This window comes from Camponotus vicinus, unplaced genomic scaffold (genome assembly GCF_025532165.1).
Source record: "Camponotus vicinus isolate PSW18456_S1 unplaced genomic scaffold, iyCamVici1.0 SCAF_2, whole genome shotgun sequence".
Taxonomy (NCBI): domain Eukaryota; kingdom Metazoa; phylum Arthropoda; class Insecta; order Hymenoptera; family Formicidae; genus Camponotus; species Camponotus vicinus.
In genome coordinates, this window is record NW_028141956.1 from 6,477,229 (window position 1) to 6,501,164 (window position 23,936).

The following is a 23,936-nucleotide window of genomic DNA, read 5'->3' on the forward strand; positions in this document are numbered from 1 at the left end:
TCAAAAATGTGTATGTTTATAGATTTGTCGAAGATTGTGCACGAGCTCTACGTACCTGCGGTGGCTCGTATATAGCCGCAACGACTGCTCTAATTCCTAGCGGGACATCCGAGTGTACTTCGTATCTTCCGTATAGAAAACCGATACGCTGATGCCCAGTGCTACGCCAGTAATTAAGAAAACGTTCTACTAAACTAGCATTTTCGAACATGACATTATCCACATGTCGATAAGTCTGGCGGTTCAAAGTGATCGAGTTCGGTTGGCACTTGCTGCAGATCCCTCGCGGCCATGGCGGATGATCCTTGCAGCCAGTCTTTATACGGCAGCTTATGTCGTCTAATTGTATAAACTTGCCCCTGCGACAAATATATACAAGATACAGTCGAATACTCTATAATAATGTTTGTACAATCATTTCACATTGCACATTTACATACCTATCAACTCCGGCAGTGAGCTTCCTGAGATGTGAATGAAAGGACAAATGCTTGATATTTTGTTCTTCCAGATAAATCTCGTCGAAAGGTTCCAGAGGCGAACAATGCACGCAACATCCTTTAGCTCCATGTCGACAGCTGCAAAAACGCACGTGTATTTATTTTTGTTCTATTTCGATATTATTTTCGAATATTTTTTGATTTCTTACAGTTTTTCGTCACGTTTGCGCTGGATTTTTCCATCTAGCTTCCATAATTGCTCGTCGACATCATCCTCGACTACATTTGTCAAAGATCGTGAAAGACCAGATGTACGATTTGTAATTCCATTTGTAGTATCAATTGGCGCTGGTTCTATGTTTAAATATATAAAATATTATTAGTGAAATGATCTTTGATAAATAAAAGAAATTTTATATATATATATATATATATATATATATATATATATATATATATATTTGGTATGTACATGTGTGGATAATTTTTTCTAAATATAAACTTATAAATATGTATATTTTTTTAGTTATGTCTGTATTTAATAGTTTAATGTTGTTAATATCAATGCTATTATCTTTTTAATATATTATATTATGTTTTTTATATGTGTAATAATTTTGTAATTAGTACATTTATGTAGTAATTATAAGATTATTACAAGAGATTAATTAAGATTGATATTAACAATAATAAACTATAACTTTTTTAATTTTATAATTATTACATTTATTATGTAAGAATTTTGCTTTATTCAATCAATTTCAAATGACTTATATTCTATATATTGCAAATTTATCAAATGTATAATTATATAAATAATTATTCATACCTGCAGAAGCATTGGAGGCACTGCTGGTTGACGGAGCACTCCATAGTTGGGTGCCATTGGCTGGCACAAGGTAAAGCATATCTCCATGGGAAAGACCTGTCCCTAACACCGTTCTACTTCGAGTAGATGTAAGTGGCTCTTTCTGATTTCGTTGCTTACATAAGTTAAATCCAAAACTATTTAAATCAAAAGCTTCGTACACCTAAAAGGTTACCAGAATAAATTTCCAAACATTATTCTAAAACATGATACATATATAAGAAAGTTAATATCTTTCACATATACCTTTTCATAAAGTCGAGAAAGTGTATCGGAAGCTAGCACTTCTATACGCTTTGTTCCCTCTGATGACTGGATGCGTAGAATCTGGAAGTGAATAAACAAACATATATAATAGACAAATTTATATTATTTCTTTAACAAAAATAAATTTTTCTGACCATGTATATTTACACACATATTATAAAACAGAATTGTCTACAACAAAACAAGCAACATATTGTAACTTTGTACATTATTCAATTTTCATTCATATATAAATGATACTTATATAAAGATAGAATATATATATTCTGATTATTTTTACATAAAGAATTTTCCAGATAAATCAAATGTATTTATATTAAACAAAGAACGAATTTTTTAATTTCTTTGTAAAAGACATTCGAGTAACTATTTGAAAAATTATCGTGTCATAAAAATAGTTGTTATAAAGAAATACGAGTATTTGATATAAAGCATTCACGCTTATATAATTTATTAATTAATTATAAATAATCAAAAAAAACGTGGTAGAGGCAACATCACGAGAGAGCCTGCATCAAACCGAATTCTGTCGGTTACGTCCTAGAATTGATCGCAGATACATTGCGGTGCAATTGCGTGGAGATTACAATTAAATGACCGATGGAAAGCGATTCGGAATCGTCCTCGCGATCAATTCCGTGCCGCCGCGAAGACTTACAAATTGCCCGGGTTTTGACATTTCGCCGGTGTGGTGTGGTGAATCAGCTGTTCAATCTTGCTGTACCGTACGGCCGCACGAGTGCGCGGGCGGCGCCAAAGTCCCTAGCGCCAAAGTCGCGGCGACGCTCCGCGCGAGAGAAAAACTGTCGAGTCAACGTCGGGGGGTCGGTGGGGTTGAACCTAACCTCGTCGCACACCTCGGGTGGCGAGCGATTCCTCGGCGGGCGATGCCACGGCTACCGAATACCGATGTCGCCGCGCGACTGCTCCCGCGACGTCTGCCACGCGCACACGCACCACCCTCTTAGTCTCGCACCGTTGTCCGTTGACGCGCCGCGTTCCCGTCGCTCTCTATAAACGAGACAAGAATCAGCTGAGCACGAGCGAAGCACGAATCGTCGCCGTCACGCTTGACGCGATATACAACGAACACGCACGAGGGATCTCGACGACTAACTAGGCAACCATCCTGCCCCACTGGTGGTCGAGCGAGTACCGAATTGAGTCGAGTCGCTGTGTACGCGTCCCTCTGGGAGGCTTTTGTCGACGCTGGGTAAGTTTTGCTTGGCGCGCTCTTCCGCCGCGCGACTTGGCCCTCTCTCTCTCTCTTTCTCTCTTTCTTTTTTTTTCCCTCTCCGTCGCTGTCCGTCGATCGAATTGCGTGATCGCGCGCGCGCGCACGCGACGACAAGGACGACGAAGACACCGATGCGACTCTCGCACCGAGAGCGACGAGCGCTTTCTCTCGCCGAGCGATTCCCGACGCGTTGCTCCGCGCACTATGCAACCTGCGCTACGGCGGGATGAAAGCGGACGCCGACCCCTGGCGCTCTTTCGAAAGCACGCCGTCGATATATCTATATATACGAGGAATCGGTATGCGCGTCGCGCGCTTGCGACGCTGCGCGCGGCATTCGGCCTCTTCTCTCTTGCGTGTCGCGCGTTGCGTGCGCTCACGATTTGCATTTTTCGCTGGCCGTGCACGCAGCGATACTCGTACGACGTGCGATAAGGAGCTCTATCATCCGAGAGTCACGATACGACATCGTGTAAAAAGAATGAGATTTTTACTATACTTTTATACCATTTTCTTTCATCGCTCTTTATCCATTTTTTGCATCTATTTCTTATTTTCCTCAGTTTTTAGAGAAATTTTATTAATAAAAAATTCTTATCACGGTTATGTACGAATATCTCCATCTAATTATTTTTATTTGCTGTTATGCGTAATGCGTGTAATTTTGCTCAACGCGAAGAATTCGATCATATCGTTGCGGCGAAAGTGACGCTTCGAACTAGTCGCGAATTGTTATCTGGTCATGGCCATGAAGCCGGCAATCGCCCGCACTTTACCAGGTGATCGTACTCGGATATAAATAAATCAGACACTGGCATGTCTCTTTTGTCAGTGGGCGACGAATTTTACGATGTAATTACGCGAAATACGTTTTACTAATGCTTGCCTATATGAATATTCGTTTCGATAGAAACTTGATTGTTTTATTTTATATTCGTAAAATTATTAAGAGAAAGTCTTGTTAACTCTTGCTTGTGCTAAGCAAAGTAGTCTTAAATTTTGCAAGTCGTACAACTTTTGCAAATTTTTACCGTGCATTAATAAACACGTAATTTTAGGGATTTAACTTTGATTCTGAAGATTCTCTCTTGTTAGATTTTGTAAATAAATGATTTCCAAGAGAGATTGTAATATTTATTTTATAATTTATTCGTTAACGCGCGTATAAAACTAAATTTAAAAAAAACTTGAAAAAATATTTTCTTTCTGTTTGAAGAATTCTCTCGATATTTTTCGGAAAACGAGGAATTATGATGTCGTATGTAATGTATTTTTGTATGAGATGCGCGAATGCACACTCCAAAATGTATCTGCCAGCATCTCTAGCCAACATCCATTATATTTCGGAATAACTGTGAAATCAGAAGGAATGTATAAAGCGCATCGAAAAAAATACACCTACAATAGATAGCATATTGCACACGAGAGTTGACGAAATGTCTGCGTCATTCAACAGAGATGATTCAGCTAATGTATACGTGGCTCGACTTTTAATCCTGCTGACGCGCGTTTCCTTGTTTCCCCACTCTATCGATCGCACACGGGGATAATTGCGGTAACTCGTTCCATTAATGATCGCGTTGTAAATATTAATGGAGTGCATGAGTTCTCGTAGAACGCGAAATATCGAGCAAGCGAGTCGCGCGCGCGTTATGACCCTCTTACCTCTTTACCGTTTCTTCCTGCCAAGAACGACTACCGCGCCGTGAGAGAGACTCCACGGGCCGCGGAGGCCGCGTACTCCGGTGAGGATTTCGGCGCGATCAGTTGCATTTGCTAGCCGGTAGCCATCTAACGCATCCCTAGTCGAGAGATAGCTCGACTTACACACGCGCGCCAAGTTCTCTCCTCGTCGTGATCCAGCATCGATAGCATCGCTCGTTTGCTGTCATCGTCGTCGTCGTCGTGATCGTCGTTTGCCAGGAGGCCCGCTGCCCCTGCCCTTCCCCCACCGAGGACGTACCCGATAATCGATCCACCTGTTAGCGGTCAATGAAAACAGGAAGGTAGGCTTTTGGCCGCGCGAATTGGCTCTTCTTGTTCCTTTTAAGTGGTTTATAAATATAAGTGTTGCTTATCCCTATTATTTGTTTTTTGAGTTGTTTAATTTGCCTCTTAATATTAGTTTGATTCTAATATCGGGATAATATTTTTTATAGATTATATAAAAATTTGATATTTATATGTGATTATTATTATTTATGCATGATTAATATTTTTTTCAAGCAGCGTATATTTTTTGTAAAAGTAACTTATTCTAGTAAAAAATCGTTGCTATATAATGAGTAGAATTTCAAAATCTCGAGTCATATAAGTTATGCAAGATTAATTTTTATTTTAATAACAGTTAATCTTGTTGATAATATTGATATTTTAATTAGTGATATTTTAACTAAGCCAATTAAATCTATTGATTTGTTACTGTTTTCTTTATTATTTACATCACTTAAAATTTTCTATTAATATCTTATTAATTTATAATTTTTAATACTGTAAAATTATAATTTTATTCATATGATAATGAAAATGCTTTTATTAATATGATAATGTAAATACATTAGATTTTTTTCCAATACTTCGTTGAACTTTACGGAGATTTTTAAAAAGTCTAATAAAATCTTATGATCTAATATTTATTGCCAACCGAATATATTTTTCGCGAGTCTATCATTGGCATCACTCACATTACTGACATCATTCAAATTATGCATACAAGCGTCAACATCGATTCAATCTAATGCTCGTTACTACATATTTACGACCATACAATATGCATACGCAATACTATCTTCATTTTGTTTATATGCGGATTTCAATTACCGTATGTTTTCTGATTATAATTCTCAATATTGCGTTTTTATAACTATCTTAATTTATAAGCTTCTGTCATAACTTTTTTCTATTAAAATATTTTTTTGATATTTCAGTTTTTTTTTAATATCTATAAAAACTCTATAATTAATTTAAATAAATAAATAAATAAAATATATATATATATATATATATATATAAACAGATTAATAATTATGATGAGATCTGTTTATAGTTGTTATAGATACTCGAAAAATATTTGGATTTTTCTGAATTTGTCGATATTTTTTTAATTATACAAGAACAAATCAAATGATTTATACATTAATAAAAGGACTGATAGTTACGTGACATCTCGTACATACATAGACGCGTCTAAATTGCTGATTCATCGCGGCTTTATAACGCGTAAAATCCGTAACGCTCATCTCGTTATATGATTTTCTGCGACGAATTTTTTAAACTATTGCATTTAACTTCATAAGTTTGCGATGAGAATATCAAAAAAACTTTTTTTACGTCATCTAAATCGAAAATGACATAGAAAGGGCCACAAAAAATGCTATATTTTCCAAATTATTTTCTCATTAAAAAAAAATTCCGAAATTATTCCATAAATAATGCAGATCTTTGGATATTATTTATCAGATTATTTATGATGAATAAAAATAATATTATTGTTAATAAAAATAATAATATTGTTATAACGTGCGAAGGCGGAGATTCTCTCTCTAAAATTATTCAAGATATAGATAGAGATTATCTTAGAGGAGTTTGACCTGAGATCTTTATTTTTGGCACTTATAACCTTCTTTATATGCTGTGGTCGATTAGACATGCGAGCGATATATTCGAAGTCGCCTCAAAATACAAAACATTTTCTTCATCTTTTCTTGCGATAACGCAGAAAGAGGGTGTTTTTGAGAGACTTTAGGTCAAATGCGATGAGCGTAGTTCTTTGCTTGCTCGCGATGAGTAGTGTATTTGCGTCTTCGAGTTACGTAGGGCAGAGTCGAACATTTAAGGTATGTCGGAACGTTTAGAATGATTGAGACCTTTATGTTTATTTTTGATTTTCGATATGAATATTCCGACCGTTTGAAGAAAAACGATCTTGATAGAATCGATTCTATAAATTATTTCACATTCAATTTTTAAAATATTAAGTGTACATCATATATTGCGTTGTTATTTATAGAATTTCTTATGAAATGGAAAACGTCTCGATTATTTTGATTCTATTTTGGCTTATGATACGGTTATTATATTTTGGCTAATTGTATCGGTTGTTTATGCTTGATGGATATTTTTCAATTTATCCTGATTTTGAGGAAATCTGTCTTATAGCTCATTTTATTATTATTATTATTATTATTATTCAACATTCTGAGAAACACTTGGCATATAAACTTGATATAAAAATATGAAATCGAATTCGAAAAAGTCGATGGATAAGTGGGCGGAAGATAGACACGTGGACATTTTGACGTCAATAGATATAAAAGTTAAGAATAAAAGAGCGAAAGAATTTGATGGAATATTCGGCGAATAATGTTGGATTTTTAGATTGCTTGAATTTTTAGAGCAATTATATTATTTATTTGCGACAATATATATGTATTACTTCATAAATAATATTCTTTTTCAGAATAAAATGGAAGACTCGGAAGACGTGAGGACGACAGTGGAGTTGTACATTTACGATCTTACCAAAGGGATGGCTAAAATAATGTCGCCGATGCTCATAGGTAAATATGACGAAACAATATGATAAATAATATCAATAGATAAATAATATTATACACAATAGTATTCATACAAAATATTGATCTATATTTATCTTTTTTTCAATTTGATTTTTGGATTTTATCAGAAAGATTTTATGTTTCATGGCATTTACACTTTGCATAAATTAATTAATAATTAAAAATTAATAATATATTTTATAAATTTTTATTGGAGATTATTAATTTTTGTCGTACTTTCAAAAATTAATTTCTAAATTTAAAGCTAAATTTATAGGCTTATAATGAAAGATAGTGGGAGGGACTCTTTCCAAAATATGTCAGATCATATTGATTTAAAAAATCGAAGAATCAATTAATACACGTTACACATGACTAACAATATTTAGAAGAAGAATGCTATGCATCGCTGTTTTCATCGGACGCAATTTTGAGCTCTTTTACCTTGAGCTGGCGGAATGTTATTTAAAGATGTAACGTGGCGGAAAACATCTTTCTTTGTTATATACGTTGCAAAAACGGCAGAGGATCAGAATTTTGTGTCTTTGAATTAAATGGAGAACAAAGAAATATGAAAAACGTACAAAAAAAGAAACTAATATATAAATCTTATTTGACATATAAATAAAGTAAGGCAATATTTTACAAGAATTTTTATTTTGTTTTCAATTAAAATTTCTCTAACATAAATCTGGAAATCTAATTTGGCCATTTTTGTTTTAAGTATATATTCATAATATTGAAGAATTATATGCAGGTTTAACTTTGCAAAAAAGGAAGCTAACATGATCGATCATTTCTTGTTCAATTTTGCCAGTCATGTATGGTCATAATTCTTGGATATCGTTATCGTTGTACTCGTTCACAATTGTATTAGCTCAACGCAATACTTTCTCGTCTCTACTCTACGGCAAGAGAAATCGAATGTCGTTTGAACATGATGACATGCGCGATTCTTGCCAAATTATATGACGATTTTGGATCAAAGACGATTTAAATATAAACAAGCACTTCGAAGGAATCGGTGACACTTTGGGCGATGATGACTCAGAACGGCTACGTGTCGTCGTATCGATTATTCTCATGACGGACTAATTGTTGGCGTTGCGCTGCATGTGCGTCGGATGCAATAAAAATGTGTCGAGAAATTACAAGTCATAAATCACATTATGGAATATAAAGATAAAGTATAAAAAAGCGCGTAAAAAAATATATAAAAAATTAATAATATCATATATAAAATAAGTAATATAATATAAATAAATCTGTAGATATCAAAGGTGAATATTTAATTAATTCTTAGAAACTTGAGAATAAAAATAACGATAATAAAATGACAATCACAGATTATTTGCTTCTTCATAGTGGAAACGCGCGTAGACACAATATGCTCGGGATAATTTAAAGAATTGCGTATGTGCAACGAGATGCGGAAGTAACCGGAAATGATGCCAGAGTGGGATGCTGCTGGATGCTCTCAATACATAGAAAATTCCATGTGAATGGCACGAAGCACATATGCGGACCAATTTACGCCACGTGTCCATGGTTCGCTCGCGCACTTTCGAGCATTCCGCGCATCTATTTTCGAGTGCATAGAGTGCATAGCATGTATGCGTGATTGGTATCCCGCGGTTTGTTCCAACACTGAGAAAAAGCCTCATTCGATCTAAATAAATTGGCAATCCTCCTGGATCGAACGAATGTCAAGTGAAATTCGCGAATATCGCGGAATGATTATCTTACAAATAAATTATACGGAAAAAACATGAACGGGAAATTAAAAAATTCCTAAAAAAAATATCCTCTCATTGAAACGGAGGAATTATATCGCATTAAATTATTTTATAAATATTCTGTTGTATTTGCAACACATGAAAATTATGAGATTGGCTTCACAGCTACAGATTCGTCACAAGCGTCGACAGCGTTTCGTCTCGCGCATCGTTCTGGAAGTAATTATAACGGCCAGGTTATTTCTTGCGAGGTCGACACTCGGAGGCCCGAGTGCAATAAGAAAGTCACAAAACGACGTGTGTACGCGGATGTACTTAGCTATTTCCGCGATGCAGAACTAGGTCGAAGAAGGCACATATACGAGTAAGTCGAGCTTTATCCGGGCCCGCGAGTTTCGCGTTTTATGCCTAGATCTGCATTTACGCGATGACAAGTCGCGATGATTATTATCGTCTCTCTCTGTCAGTCCTTGAATAAGAGTATCGGCGAGCTTGAGCTTAATCCTGTCTCGAGGTTGCTTTGTTGGATCACGCCCGGAATGAAAATAGAGAATAAATTTTCACAATCTCGAGGAATTTCCTGGATTTGAAAATTTGAATCCGGTTAATCTCCTAGTTTTCAAAACGGCTGTTTAATTTGCTTCTTCTTCTCTTTTTGTCTCACAATCAGTATAATTTAATTTATTGCATAATTATTATTATTCTTCTTATTTTGTGTGTGTATATTATCACATTATCGTTACAATTATTAATTGTTCGTCAACTGGTTAATTATTTTATTACTAAGAAAGACTTTATTCATTAATAAATAAAAAAATGTTACATTAAAAAAATGATATAAATATAATGTATACGAATAATTCTATGCAAACATATTTTCTTTCGATTTTGTTTGTCATTAGAACATTAATTTTCCATTCGTCTGTTTGCAGGTCGTCAGCTGGATGGAATATGGCATACGGCAATAGTCGCATACGGAAGGGAATATTTCTTCGGTCCTGCCGGCATCAGTAGTGTCCGACCTGTAAGTATCCTTTTCCACTGATAATCGTATAGTTCGATTATCGGGATACGATCGATCGTTCGATAACGATGTCTGCGTTGAATGCTAGAGAAATATAAACGCAGGTTTTTCATTTAGCCACGCAGATGGTCCTCATCGCGACGTATTCGATACTCCACCCAAGTGCTTTCTTTTCTCTTCGTGAGTATTTTTTCGCGCGGTTGAAACATAGAGTAGAGAAACATCAAATACCACCAATATCAACAACAAATTAGTTAAACATCATATCCTGCCACTGAGTAACTGCTGCAAGCGAGATTTCTGTTTGCTAAATAAATATTAGCTCTCTTTTCCTCTCTCTCTCTACAATCTCATGGTACTTTCCAGCAGTAAACAGCAACATTTCTTTTTATTTACACGTTATTGCACAATTGAGTGTAATATTAACAACATGAGGAGACTCCTGACAGATAGATAGACATATGAAGAAATATTACACGATATTACACTGCATTCTTTGACATTCGAAATAATGATAGACATTGCTGTACAAACCTAGCTTAACTCGTCGAGAAGCAAGACTCTCGAGCGAAGCAAAAGTACAGATTTTTTTTCCATATCGGAGATATTCTTCTTTCGTATTCTTGAATCTAAGAATTTTACATGATTGTACCGATAAAAAATTCCGAATCATTCTTCTCGATGAGTGTTTTCAGGGTGAACTCGTGCGTGAGGCATACGCGCTTCATCGTCATCGCGTGCGACATCGTGAGGAGGGGGAGGGTGCGGGCGGAGTGCAATATAAATAACCGGGGCGCGCTATCAACGAGCGAGAGAATTAATGGTCCCGCTGCTTCCCGTCGCTGCTTGGTGCACAGAGACCTATCGGGGAACGTCGATGCATCGTCGACTCGCGACCCGGAGTCGTGACCGATTGGAAGGCCTAGTCGTAGAGCGGTAGAGTCCCTCGACGGGCCATACGATACGCTAGATACGAGCGGGAACTAAATTTGGTGCGGTTCGATCCAAAAATAATCCCCGCTGCACGTACACGCATACACGCACACATACGCACACTGGCACGCACGTATACAATTGCTCTTGCTCTCTCTACAATTGCTCTTCGTCTCTCTTTCTTACGACTCTCTTCCCGTCTTATACTTTACGCATCCAGATTCGACGTAAGGCGAAGGCTGCCGGCAAGGTAAGTCTATCCCGTGCTTACATCCCGCATGCGACAAAATGTTCTCCAATCGTCGGTGTAGCTAATTACTCCAGCTGTGTAGCATTAACTGCGTTAACTTTCGTTGAGATATATATAGATGGTGAAATTAGAGAACAGTTCTCCCTGAAACAATTTTCCCGTGCTTCGCTCGAGTCCGGACAAATCGAGAGTTTTGGGATCTCCGGAGATCAAAAATGAGACATGAAGCAGCGAAAATTACTCGAGATTAAAATACGGGAGAAGATATAGTGTTTTCGAGTAACTTGATTATCTCTTCTTGACGAGTTAAAAAAAGAATTGGTCCTGGAAATATCAAGTTTACGAGTTTTGAGATGCGTTCATATTTTCCTACGACATGAATGTAAATAATCGAAGTGAATACTAAAAATAAAATTCCAAGCTATCGGTGTGGTATTAAATAATTATATTTTTGTATAGAGAAATATAGATATGATGATTTTAACGGTGTTGATGTAAGTTTAAACAGTGCTTTAAGAAACTTGGAAGGAATGTGTCTGTCTGAAGTTATAAAGCTACATTGAATATATTTCATTTAATAATCGCGACACCGACGCGCGTCTAAAAACAACGCAGTGAAATCATTACGGTTGTATTACTTTATTCGCGTCGACTAACGTGCTTTAAATACGCGCGAGTACGCGTGACTAACGCGTGCATAATTGTAACACGCGTTACTTTACGACATCATGAAACCGATGTAACTGTCACACTCATTTCCTCCCACAAAACTCGCTGTGAAGATGACCAGCTGCATATTTCAAACGCTATTTCGCATATTTCTATCATATTCTTCCAAGATAAAAATGTTCATATTATATCATATCTTTTTTTATAATTCTATAATTAATTATGGATTAACAAAGTAATTGGTGATTAATTGTTTGTAAGTTAATTACAAATGTCTGCTAATGAATGATTATCTGTCTAATTACTTAGACCCGATTATCTCTACTTGAAACACATTGCAACCTCCGTTTGCTTTTTTTACGTATTTTCTACTTTTTTTAACAAGAGATGTGCATAGGACACGTTACAATCTACGTAATTGTTATTGCTTTCTTTTTCTGACAAAAAACCGTCATAATTAATAATTTATACGACGTTTGCAATCAGCTGTTTGTGACATATACGCTCATTCTTTCAAACATCCATTTTCTCGTGATTGGTTTCACGTTCTTCATTATCATCTCCTTTTTAAAATCTTATCCAAAAATTTGGTCAAAATGAACATTAATATTTTCTTTTTATTATGAAAAGCATTTTCATACATTCATACGTTTAGAAACTGCAGAAACTCTGAAAATCAATTCTTTCTAAGAGAGATGCGACATTTCTTTTCAAAATTATCGCTATCGCATCATTCATCTTTTTTTCCTCGGATGGCATTTTCGGCCGCGAATGTGAATCGCGAAGTCGAAAGTGCGCGCGCCGCTACATGCGTGCTCCGATCATCCTTCATCGTCGGCGTCTCGTTCGCCGGCTCCGCCGCAGCATCTCCGAGCACCCGCGGCCGACAGTCCGCGTGCGAGTCGTTTCCCGCTCTCGGAAGCGCTCTTGAAGGAAGTCGCGCGAAAGTTTTTTTCCTCTCCTCTCTTCTCATCTCATCGATCTCCGATCGGTGATCTTGCGAGTTCTTCCGATACGTAAGTGAATCGCATCGGTATCATTTTGTCGCGAGTGAATAAAGTGTCGAGCGATATCGAGTGATCTGGAGGTACGCTAAGAAGGGAACAGAATGCGATTTTAGAGCGAAGATTTGTGAAGATGAATCGAGGAGTCGATCTAAAAGCTAATTGTTACGTCCGTGATTAGAATGAGTCTCAACAATTGTAATTTGTGACATAATACAGTTAGATTTCGGTTTTTAGCCTTTTTTAAATTCGAGAGAGGCACTAAATTTAGCGATCAATTAATTTGGTGTATTAATATGCTAATTAAATATAATAATATTCATCCGTAATACTCATCAATTCTTATTTGCATATCTTGACTTTTGGAAAAAGTTTTCCACGATTTATCTTCATTTTTATTAAACATTTTATCCATCAACATTATTAAATCTATACTTTTTGTTTATGCTATTTTGAAGATTATTAAATAATCTCGTGTTTTTGTTTCTGAATTTGTTATTGAATTTCTCACATCTCTCAATACGCATCAATTCGTTATGTCTTTCGACATAAATAGAATTTATGTATCACATTATTGACATATCTCCATATATATGCGATTCAATCCTCTCAAAAGATCCAATTCAATCAAAATCCTCAGAACATGTAATAAACACTTTGTTCTCGCTTCTTCCCGGTTTCTCTTCATTCTTCACTTCCGCCACATCCTCTTTTTGCGTTCTAGAAGAGATCGAGATCGCACCTCTAACGCGTGCCGTGGGCGTCTATTTTCGGCGGTTTCTCGTAGGGAAGTGCGGAGTTGTCGTAGTTCTAAAATTACGTGCCTACTAATGTCAAGAGGGGGTGGTACATTCTCTATCTACCTTTCCCAATCTGTTTCTCTCTTTCTCTCTCTCTTTCTTCCTTCCTTCTGCTCTTCTGGCGAACGAAACTTGCTGCCGAATCGGTGCAGCTGTCGCGAAATTGACATTGTCGACGCGACGCGATTTTTCCGGACGTGATTTTAACGCGATTCGAACGTCGGCATTTCGTGTTTCAGGGCGGCACGGAATTAGGGGAGCCCCAGAGAATCGAAAAGCTCGGCGAGACCTATCTGCCCTATACGGTTTTCCTGGAGTACATAAACGGTCTGGGCACTTCCACGTTCGCGTGAGTATCATCGGTCAAAAATTGCCTCGTTCGGTATATATCGTTCTTCTGTCATTCTACAAAAATAGAGTTCAAGTTTTGGAAATATACAATCAGTAGATGTCATAATCATCTTTTAATAGATGTTTTTTTACACTTATATCTTTTTGAAGTTTATTACTTTTAAATAATTTAAATCTCCTTTTTTTAAATTATTATTAAAAATATCTTGTATTTTTATATATTTTTATATCAATCTTCTTTTTCAGAGAATCTTTCGATTTTATCGCGTGAGAATTATTTGATTTTATTTGTAGTATTTATTTATTTTTGCTATTTCAGAGAATTACTGGACTTTGTATAACCAACTAGTTTGCATTTTCAGATCAGGTACATACCATCTCTTCAAGTACAACTGTAATACCTTCACAGAGGAGCTCAGCAATTTCCTGGTGGGCAAGGGCATTCCCAAATATATTCTTGATCTACCGGAAGAAATATTACAAACGTATGTCTTATATTATCTAATTATTGTTATTATTTAATACCTAATATTAAATTCGAGAAACACATACTTTTTAACTTATTTTTTAAATGAGAGATGTTTCGATTTATATTTATTTTTAGACCTATCGGGCAGGCTTTAAGTCCATTGATAGAAACATTAAGTAGTACCGCGAGTGCTGGATTCACAGTCGGTCAGAGATTTGTCGAGGCGAGAATCCAAAGGGAAGCTTCGCCAGAATATCAACTCCTGAACACAGCTATTGAAGAAGCAAGGTATTGATTTGTATGTCAATTCTAAGATTATTATTTAAATTTTGATATTTTACAATAATTTTTCAACACAGGTTGAATTCGATCGCGTTAGAAGAACGGAGGAACGTCATTAACGAGAAGCTAGCAAAGAAAGATCGGAAAAAGAAAAAGAAGAAGAAGGAAAAGAAGGAAAAGAGTAAAGAGACTACAAGCAGTGACAGCAACAGTACCGGACCAAGCAATTGTTGTGCAGATATGGCGGAACATGAAAGTACGTGATTTTATCAGGAATAAATTATCTTTAGTTCTATCTCATGACGCAATTATTTTATACTTCGATATATTAATATTTAGTGGACACTAATAAAGAGCTATATAGATTCTTTTATATAAACTCCCAAATAATTTTGAATTACGAAAATAAATTTTCATGTTTGTTTCTCAGATGCGGTCGGTGGAACGCAACAGCAGACGGCTAATGGAGAAAATGCGGAGATGCTACCGTCAGAGCGAGTAATGCAGATGGAGGAAGATGAAAAGCGTGAGCAAGAAGAAAAGAAACGCTATCGAGATCCGCCAATAGTATTCAAGGATTTGGTGAACGTACAGGCAGAATATGAAGGTTTGATAAATGCCTTGGAGGGAAAGTTAAATGATGAAGAGCGAACATGCATGGATGAATTGCGACAATACGTTTTAGAGAATGAGGGTTCCTGGGCTCTAGGTGATAACTTCCTGAATTTCGTAGGTAAGTCATTAAAGTGATGCAAATATATATAGCTCTCAAGTTTCTCAACATCCTTCAAAGTTTGATTTAAAAGAACATATTAAAGTTTAAATAAATTTAAAATGTTTAAATTTGAATTTTTATTGAGAAAAATTAAAAAAGGAGATTTCCGATTTTTATCTTTGCTTTTAAAAAACAATGTAAAAATATATTTCATTGACTTATTAATTAATCAGGTCGAGTTCTTTATGATAAATCGTTGGACAGTAACGCGCGAATAAAACTGTTAAACGTACTATCGGTCGCCGCACTGAAGGATGATGTTATCCTGTTATTGCATCAAGATAGGCGAGAACACATCATCATGAATTATGCTTACGATATCGACCGGCATCCACAGGAGGAGCAACTTCCACTCGCGCAATTCGTAAGTAAAAAAATGGATTTATTATGTCAAAAATACAAAAAAAAATTTAATATGATTCTTTTCTGGCGCGAACAGTAGCTTGCTAACTTTATAAAATTAAAAAAAAATCTTAATTGTAATAATTATAAATATTGGACTATTGAGATGAACTATATTATAGACTTAATTTTAATTGTTTTACGCAGTTGGCGAACATGTTTGAAAATCTCAGCAGTTCGGAATGGTTACTTTATATATCCGAATGGCAGCATCAGAATCAAAGCATTAGCAACATAAGGGTAACAACCAAAGTTGCAGTGCACTCGTTGCTCTCGAATTCGGAAGATCTACAGATCCGCGGCGCCGCCATCATTCACAATCTTGCCTGCAAGGAGGTAAAAACTGTGGTCTGTATCCTTGCCATCCGATTAACATTCTCACTCATCTCTCGCCGATTCTCGCTTTCACTTTCATAACCCGCAAGCGCCTCGCGCATCAGAGGTATCTTGAAAATTTCAATTTTATAATTCTTGAATTTTAAATTAGAATTACAAATCTGTACATTTTTATGTACATTAAATTTCTACATTGAAGTTTTTGTACTCATACAACATTTTACTCATACAAACTTGAAATGGAACTATCACATTGAAGAAGAAATATGAACCGGAACTTTTTAAATTATTTCCTTCGATGCGCTATTTCATTTGTAATGCCGCTTTTGGAATGCGTGCTTGCCGGTATCGTAGGAGAAGAATAAGTGACGCTCGTATGTCCTAAGATAGAAGTGCTGCCTTTATTAATAAAAAAAACACACATAAAAATTAGCTCTATAAGTTTCTGTCGATGCGATCGTCAACATGGACGCCTCATCATCTGCTGATAATCTTATTTCACGAACGAGCAACAAAAAGCAAAAAGAATGAGAATTTCATATTTGTCATTAATAAAAAAGAATAATTCAAAAGATATCATATGTCTCACTCAATGCTCGTTTGCATGCGCACTAGAACTTGAAGCTCTCTAATCGAGGCAGCGAGTACCGCTGCGTATGACGGATATCTTTCCAGAAATCGGATACTGTTTTTTCAGAAAATGAACAAAAGCAAAAATCTGCGGCGACTTTTACCGAAAGGCAGCATTTCTAAGGTACCTATCCAAATCCATGTTAGATCAAACCGTGCGCTGCGGTAAGTCGTCAATTATTATCGGTGTGTTGCGCCGTAATCGCGCAATCGATTTCTTAACATGCGAGTGTTCGATAATGTTTTGGTTATTATACATATATGTATATGCTATCCCTATCAGATCCTGCAGAGGGTTTGAAATGACAGTAAACTCTCAAACTGTCTATTAAAAATTGCGTCAAATCGCAATCTTAAATTTGACATAACATTATATGGTTCCATGAAAATGGAGAAATAAATTGTGAAAACAGCATATAATTATTTTATATCACTAAGAAAAATAAAGATTAATTTTTAAATTAATTTTGAAATATTCGTATTTTTCTGCAAGCATAATTTAAATTGCAATTCGATGAGCATTAGCTTGTGTCAACATTGCGTCGCAACAATATTTTTTTTTTCATCTTGCACAAATGTAACATATGATATTATTCTTATATATATTCTCACGTAATGCGTAAACCGTAGGTGTTCGACGATGTTGCCGTGGAACTGACGATGGCGTTGCTACAATACTTCAATGGCAGTCCCGCGGAGGAACAGTTATATGCATGCATGAAATCACTCGCGCGTTTCACGCAGATCAGTGGTCAAGAGGTGCCGCAGCTCATACAAATGATTGGACCTGAACCGAACAAATTCAGGGGAACTTCTCAGAGGATCGACGAGCAGATCGATCAAGTCAACAAGAAGCTGCGCTAAATATCCGTTGACTGTTCGCATAAGTTATTGTATTCCAGGCGCGAAATAAAAATAGGATGCGCTTGCGTTACGTTTAAAATGAATTTTTATTTAAAGATTCTAGATGAGCAGCTATATTATTGTATTATTATTAATTATTGTTGTCATTTTAATATTATTATATTATTATTATTATATATGATACGTTACCATTATTATATTATGCGACACATTATGACATTTTTTCAATCTCCTTTTCACTTTTTTATTCGATAATTCACATCTTATTCGACAATGCATATTTTCTTCTTATAGAAAATTTAATATAGTGACGCTTTGCTGTTCTGGATATAAAATAGATAGAAAGAAAATTTATTATTGTTGCGTTGTATATGGTGCCATATGTAATGAGATATCTCTCGATATCTTTTTTCCAAATGACAGCATTTGAAATTCAACTCAACAAAATCTCCAAACTAGGTGTATTGAATAACACGTGGAATAGCACGTACTCTTATATCATGAGAGTTATACACACGCGTTATATTCCATCAATTATACTTTCAATCTTTGCGCAACGATTTTTTGTGGAGAAGATACAATAAAATTTTATCAATGAAAGTGATTTTCCTCGTTTCGATCCTAGAAAACACACAGAAGTTTCAGAGCATTTGTCGAAATTAGATTATGCTTGTCTTATCTAATATCATAAGAGAATTAAAAAGCTAGAATGTGGAGACTAATTTGTCAGTCGTTAATCTTACATCAAGGTCTTTAGTGCTCGTTGTGCGCGGTCTTATCAAACTGTCAACACTGCACAATACAAAATTATGAGAATTAATTAGGATTTTTATACCGTTTATATTGAGATTTAAGAAAGATGTGTCGTGATAAGATTTGAAGCAACAGAGCGCGAGAGCGCTGCCAGTATTACACGATAAGCAAAACGCGAATTTATCAGATTCGATCTTAAAGCCCGCTTCGATCATAAAATAGTGAAATAATCGACTGATTTATTAGTATTTTATTTCGTCCAACGCGATGTCTGCATCTACAAAGATTTCCAACGAAGAATGTTCGTTACCAATGCCGGAACGAAAGTCATCCTTCAGTATAATTGCTAAATATGTGCCGGTGCTCGGCTGGCTACCGCGATACACTCGAATGGAGGCTGTGTCGGATTTCATAGCTGGTATTACTCTGGGTTTGACCATGATACCCCAGAGTATGGCCTACGCGGCACTAGCCGGTCTAACTGCACAGGTATTTCGTAACTTGTTGTCTTTGTTTTTCCTGCTCGTTTGATTTGTATTAATAATAAAATGATAACTATCCTAATTGGAATATTCCGTATATTTAATAATCATTATAAAATGATTAAAATCGATAAATTGATAACATTCCAATTTATTTAATATATCAATTATATTATTTGCCTTCGCTTATTAATATTTACATAATTTACGAATTGAAAATATAGATAAATAAGAAAACATACATTTTTTTATTTAAAATTTTTGAGATCATAAATGGGTTCTTCTTTCGAATTGTCATTGCTTTTTAAAAGCTAAATTATTTTAAAATGTTTTAAGTATTTTTATTAGAGTGCAACACTACTACAATTCTTGTGATTATAAGAATACTACATGATAAGTAATATTTTCAGTATGGCTTATATTCTTGTTTCGTGGGCGGTTTCTTATATATCTTCTTTGGGACCATTAAAGAAGTCTCAATTGGTCCATCGTCTTTGATGGCTCTTGTAACATTACAATATACGCGGGACATGCCGATTGATTTCGTAGTACTCTTGTGTTTTCTGACTGGATGCGTGGAATTTTTGATGGGCATATTTAATTTAGGCTGGTATCACGAAATTATCTAATTAACTAATCACTTATCGCTAAATTACACATACAGAAATTTTTATTTTTATTTTCACATATTTTTTGCTTTATTATAGTTTTCTTGATTTCATTATAAACAATAAATGTATCGGTCTACTATAATAATTATGTAATAATTATTGATGTAATTTTTACTGTAGGATGTATGGTAGATTTCATATCAGTTCCCGTTACATCTGGTTTTATTTCGGCAACGTCGGCCATTATAATTATCTCTCAGCTTCAAGGGCTTTTTGGATTAAAATATAAATCAGTTAATATTGCAGACAATTTGTACAAATTGTTTAAAAATATTACTAAGACTCAACTAGGCGACATCACACTTGGAATCTGTAGCATCATATTTCTTCTGATCTTCAGAGTGAGTTTCGGAATTATAAGCGGATAATTTATAGCAATCTTAGGTTCATAATTCTATTTTTAGAAATTGAAAGACATCGATTGTTTTTGTGCGAGAGACAAGAAAAACCCTGTCAAAAATGCAACGGTAAAGAAGATACTTTGGTACTTGTCTATTGGTCGAAATGCTCTCATCGTGTTTATAACAACTACAATAGCTTATCGACTCGAAGCAACAGGATCCGCTCCGTTTAGGCTTTCAGGTTTCGATTTACTTATATATTTTATTTATAATCTCATTGTAATCGATTCATCGAGTAAATGTAACAGCTGATGACTTTTTAGCGATAAAATTAATAACTACCATAGAATTAAAATATCTATCATATTTAATAGTCGTAGTAAAATTATTAAAATCGATAAATTGATATTATTAGTCTCCAATTTACTCGATATATTAATTACATTATTTGCCGCTTTTATTCTCATCCCTTATTTATCCATAAAAAAGTTTTGCCGCATCTTAATATTTTTATCTTACAGGACAAATAAAATCCGGTCTTCCTACAGTATCATTACCGCCTTTCTCAGTGCAAGTTGGAAATCAAACTTACACATTTCTGGACATGTGCGCTCATTACGGATCAGGAATAGTGATACTTCCCCTTATATCAATCCTAGCGAACGTGGCGATAGCCAAAGCTTTTGGTATCGACTATTTCTCAATTTCAAATCAAGCATATTATCTATATTTCTTTATGTTTCTTTCCCTTTCTCTTTCCCCCTTTTTCCTTCTCTTTCAATTGCATAAAATCAAAGTTTATGAAAAATTTGCAATATCTGTTATAAAATATTTCTCAAAATTTACATTTTACAATAATAAATACATTAATAAATAAATACATTTTACAATAATTACTAAAATACATCATGTGAAATAATGAGATAGAAAAGGAGAAAAAATTGTCGGACTATAATATTAGATACATCTCAGAAATCTTTTTCTCGTAAAATTTCGTATAAAAATGAATTTTTAATGAGATAATTGCTGAATGTCTTCAGATTTAATTTATCCATGTTTAATTGATTTTATAAATATTGACAATATAAAAATATAGCGATGGGTGCCGCCGTTAATGCGACGCAGGAGATGCTGACACTTGGTCTCTGTAACATATTCGGCAGCTTCGTATCATCGATGCCTACCACCGGTGCATTCACACGAAGCGCAGTCGGTAGCGCCAGCGGCATACAAACCCCTATGGCCGGCTTATATTCCGGTAATGTAATATCATTCATCTAATACGTTTAAGGACGAAGAATATTAAAAATATAAAAAATGATGTTGAGACATTTCTTTCCTTCGCAGGAACCATGACATTATTGGCTCTGAGTTTTTTAACGCCGTACTTTAGTTACATTCCTCGCGCGACGCTATCAGCGGTGCTGATAACCGCTGTAATGTTTATGATCGATATGAAGATTTTTAAATTGCTTTGGAAGGGACACAGTCAGTATTGCAATATCTCCATGTAGACAAATTGGTCGAAATGAAGAGGAAATATACACTTATCTAGTATATATATTTTTTTTTTTTCAGAAACGGATGCTATCGCGGCGGTAGGCACCTTCTTGATCTCTGTTTTTATCAGTGTCGAGATTGGGCTGCTTCTCGGTATCTTTTTCAGTCTAATCTTCTTCATTCGACCGACCGCGAGACCGACATTTGAAGTCGTCAAGTGTAAGGTAAAAATATTGCGAGGAACTTATGATGCTTCGCGTACATGCAATGTGTACGATGTGTCGATGTAAAATACAATAAACTCACACATATAATATATCCTGTTAAATAATTATTATAATTGATATTCATCTATTTTTACAGACTCATTTAGGAAACAGATATGTAATGTTGAAGCCCGATACATGTCTCTATTATCCCGCAGTAACTTTTTTTTGCGATAAAATAATGAGTACAGCCAGAAACGAACAAGATGACGTTTCATTGATTCTAAATTGCGAAAGATTCACTAGTCTTGATTACTCTTCAATCAAGGTATCGGCTATCGTTTATGAATGAAATCGATAAATAATTTCTTAACGATTTATGAATGTATTGACTCTCACTTAAAATATATATAATATTCATGACAGGGTATTGAAACGCTATCGAAACGATTGAATCTTGAAAGAAATCGATTTTGGTTGTTGCATCTTAATTCCGATGTCATGGAGACTTTAAACATTCTCGCCGACAATAAATATATTCGTCTGATCAAAAGTGAAGACAGTATCGTAGATATTCTTCATGGTACGTAAGTTATGTAGTAATTAGAGAGAATGTTAACTGGTGTGATAATTACTCTATTTATACTGCATACATGGATGAGATATAACATTTAAATTATAATAATCTACCTAAAAAAAAAAGAAAATAAATCGTAAACAAGTTGTTACTAAATCTATTACATTTATCTTTTAGACGACGCATTATCTGATAAAGAACCTGAAGATTCAATTAATATTGTTATAAAGAAAGCAATGGAAATGAAAAAATTGGATCATGAAGATTTCTCATATTCATCGATTTTGCGACAAAAGGATTCTGAATCTAATGCTGAAGAAATGATTTTATTGTCTTCACCCGAGTCACAAATACAACAATAACTGCTACTCTATCTTAATTCAGTTTAATCTATATTTGTGTAAATATTATGCATGATTATAATTAGACAATGCTGTTAAAAACAAATTTCACAAAACGTTTACCAAAATCTAACTAAATGTAATTTAACGAAAAATTTTATAATTGATATTTAATAAAATTTATCTAGAATAGATTTTGTTATCAACTGTTATCAATACTGTTAACAGTAATGGGTACTTGTATAGTTTGAAAAATCCGCTGTATGCTAACGCTCTCTCAGGAAATATAACGTCAAAGTAAGAAATAATAAGCATAATTGATAACAACACAGAAGAAAATTATTATATCGGTATATATATGATCGCGTAGACGATTTTTGTTGTAGAAAATTATTATTTATTATATTGTTTCGGAAATATCAAGATCATTAATAAGAAAAATCACGATCTTTGGAAATATTTTATATACACTGAAATAAAATTCTGGGTAAATCTATGAGATGCATTTAGTAATGCATTTTTTTAAATATTTATTAGTTTTTATCATCAAGTATGATAATAATAACAAAATATTTAGTAATAGTTATAAACATTTTCCAAAAATAGTTATAAATATTTTACGTTTAATTGAGTTCACTAAATATTAAAAATAATTAAATAATTTCGTCTTAATCACCTATACGTTTAGTTGAAACTATTTCACCACAGCGGTGGGTAACATTTATCAAGTTTGGATTATTATAACCAAGCCTTTTTTTCAGTGTAGCGGTACAAGTATTAATATTTTTAGAATTTATAAAGTACTACTGTGATTATTTCACGATCGGTCATGTAAAATGTCCCACGTATTTATAGTAATTAATCGTGTATGAGTATAAGTGCTACAAGAAAATAACGAAGGATATACAAGAGAGAAAAAAAAAGAAGTCTAGAAAAGCATTGGGCAACGTATGGAGAACACACATACATATAGATAAGTAATTTATAAAAGTTATTTATTATATTTATATATTATTTTATATATATTTTATATATATTATTTTAATATAATGAATGAATTAATTAATTGTTTAATAAATAATCGCGCAATGAATTCGAACAAAACAGTAATGCGAGAAGCTTCGCCAAATTACTTTTCTAAACGCGATTGATTTGATAAGTACGTTGAGAAA

The 23,936-nt window shown here is 34.6% G+C and overlaps 3 protein-coding genes across 10 annotated transcripts in view; 2 read left to right on the forward strand and 1 right to left on the reverse strand.

Moving 5' to 3' along the window:
* The window catches only part of Npl4 (nuclear protein localization 4), a 16,275-nt gene extending 13,284 nt beyond the window's left edge, over nt 1-2,991 (reverse strand). For 2 of the 3 annotated variants that reach the window (XM_083090880.1, XM_083090882.1), the window contains exons 1-6: nt 2,096-2,152; nt 1,555-1,635; nt 1,270-1,471; nt 650-794; nt 441-578; nt 56-359 (exon numbers count right to left, since the gene is read on the reverse strand). In XM_083090880.1, the coding sequence (XP_082947006.1) occupies nt 56-359; nt 441-578; nt 650-794; nt 1,270-1,471; nt 1,555-1,635; nt 2,096-2,137 (912 nt within the window). In that variant the 5' untranslated portion in view covers nt 2,138-2,152. Of the gene's footprint in view, nt 1-55; nt 360-440; nt 579-649; nt 795-1,269; nt 1,472-1,554; nt 1,636-2,095; nt 2,153-2,233 lie in introns of those variants that run through there. The other variant, XM_083090881.1, reaches the window with a different exon arrangement.
* On the forward strand, nt 2,383-18,107 carry LOC145966642 (uncharacterized). Of its 6 annotated transcripts, none has more exons than XM_083090891.1 (13): nt 2,383-2,788; nt 7,272-7,371; nt 10,037-10,128; nt 10,246-10,308; nt 14,024-14,133; nt 14,498-14,620; nt 14,740-14,892; nt 14,964-15,142; nt 15,317-15,619; nt 15,835-16,025; nt 16,211-16,399; nt 17,097-17,153; nt 17,660-18,107. In XM_083090891.1, exons 2-13 carry the CDS (start codon nt 7,278-7,280, stop codon nt 17,891-17,893), a joined length of 1,788 nt encoding a protein of 595 aa, XP_082947017.1. In that variant the 5' UTR covers nt 2,383-2,788; nt 7,272-7,277; the 3' UTR covers nt 17,894-18,107. The 6 variants fall into 6 exon arrangements, with proteins under 6 accessions (XP_082947017.1, XP_082947016.1, XP_082947018.1 ...); XM_083090890.1 differs by lacking the exon at nt 2,383-2,788 and adding an exon at nt 4,503-4,818; XM_083090892.1 differs by lacking the exons at nt 2,383-2,788; nt 17,097-17,153 and adding an exon at nt 4,503-4,818 and having other exon boundaries at nt 16,211-16,411.
* A 154-nt stretch (nt 18,108-18,261) lies between these two features.
* Nucleotides 18,262-22,886, forward strand: LOC145966644 (sodium-independent sulfate anion transporter). The gene is made up of 11 exons (XM_083090897.1): nt 18,262-19,135; nt 19,539-19,734; nt 19,920-20,140; nt 20,204-20,381; nt 20,662-20,826; nt 21,237-21,398; nt 21,488-21,628; nt 21,719-21,864; nt 22,004-22,174; nt 22,273-22,429; nt 22,601-22,886. Exons 1-11 carry the CDS (start codon nt 18,914-18,916, stop codon nt 22,783-22,785), a joined length of 1,944 nt encoding a protein of 647 aa, XP_082947023.1. The 5' UTR covers nt 18,262-18,913; the 3' UTR covers nt 22,786-22,886.
* The last annotated feature ends 1,050 nt before the right edge of the window (nt 22,887-23,936 follow it).

Bases quoted from the DNA above. Each gene is read 5' to 3' on its own strand.
- LOC145966642 (XM_083090891.1), top strand. From the start codon at position 7,278: ATGGAAGACTCGGAAGACGTGAGGACGACAGTGGAGTTGTACATTTAC. The intron at 15,143-15,316 runs GTACGTGATTTT...TTTGTTTCTCAG, and splicing joins AGATATGGCGGAACATGAAA to ATGCGGTCGGTGGAACGCAA. The intron at 17,154-17,659 runs GTACCTATCCAA...CGTAAACCGTAG, and splicing joins CGAAAGGCAGCATTTCTAAG to GTGTTCGACGATGTTGCCGT.
- LOC145966644 (XM_083090897.1), top strand. From the start codon at position 18,914: ATGTCTGCATCTACAAAGATTTCCAACGAAGAATGTTCGTTACCAATG. The intron at 19,735-19,919 runs GCTGGTATCACG...TTTTTACTGTAG, and splicing joins GATGGGCATATTTAATTTAG to GATGTATGGTAGATTTCATA. The intron at 22,430-22,600 runs GTACGTAAGTTA...TTTATCTTTTAG, and splicing joins TATCGTAGATATTCTTCATG to ACGACGCATTATCTGATAAA.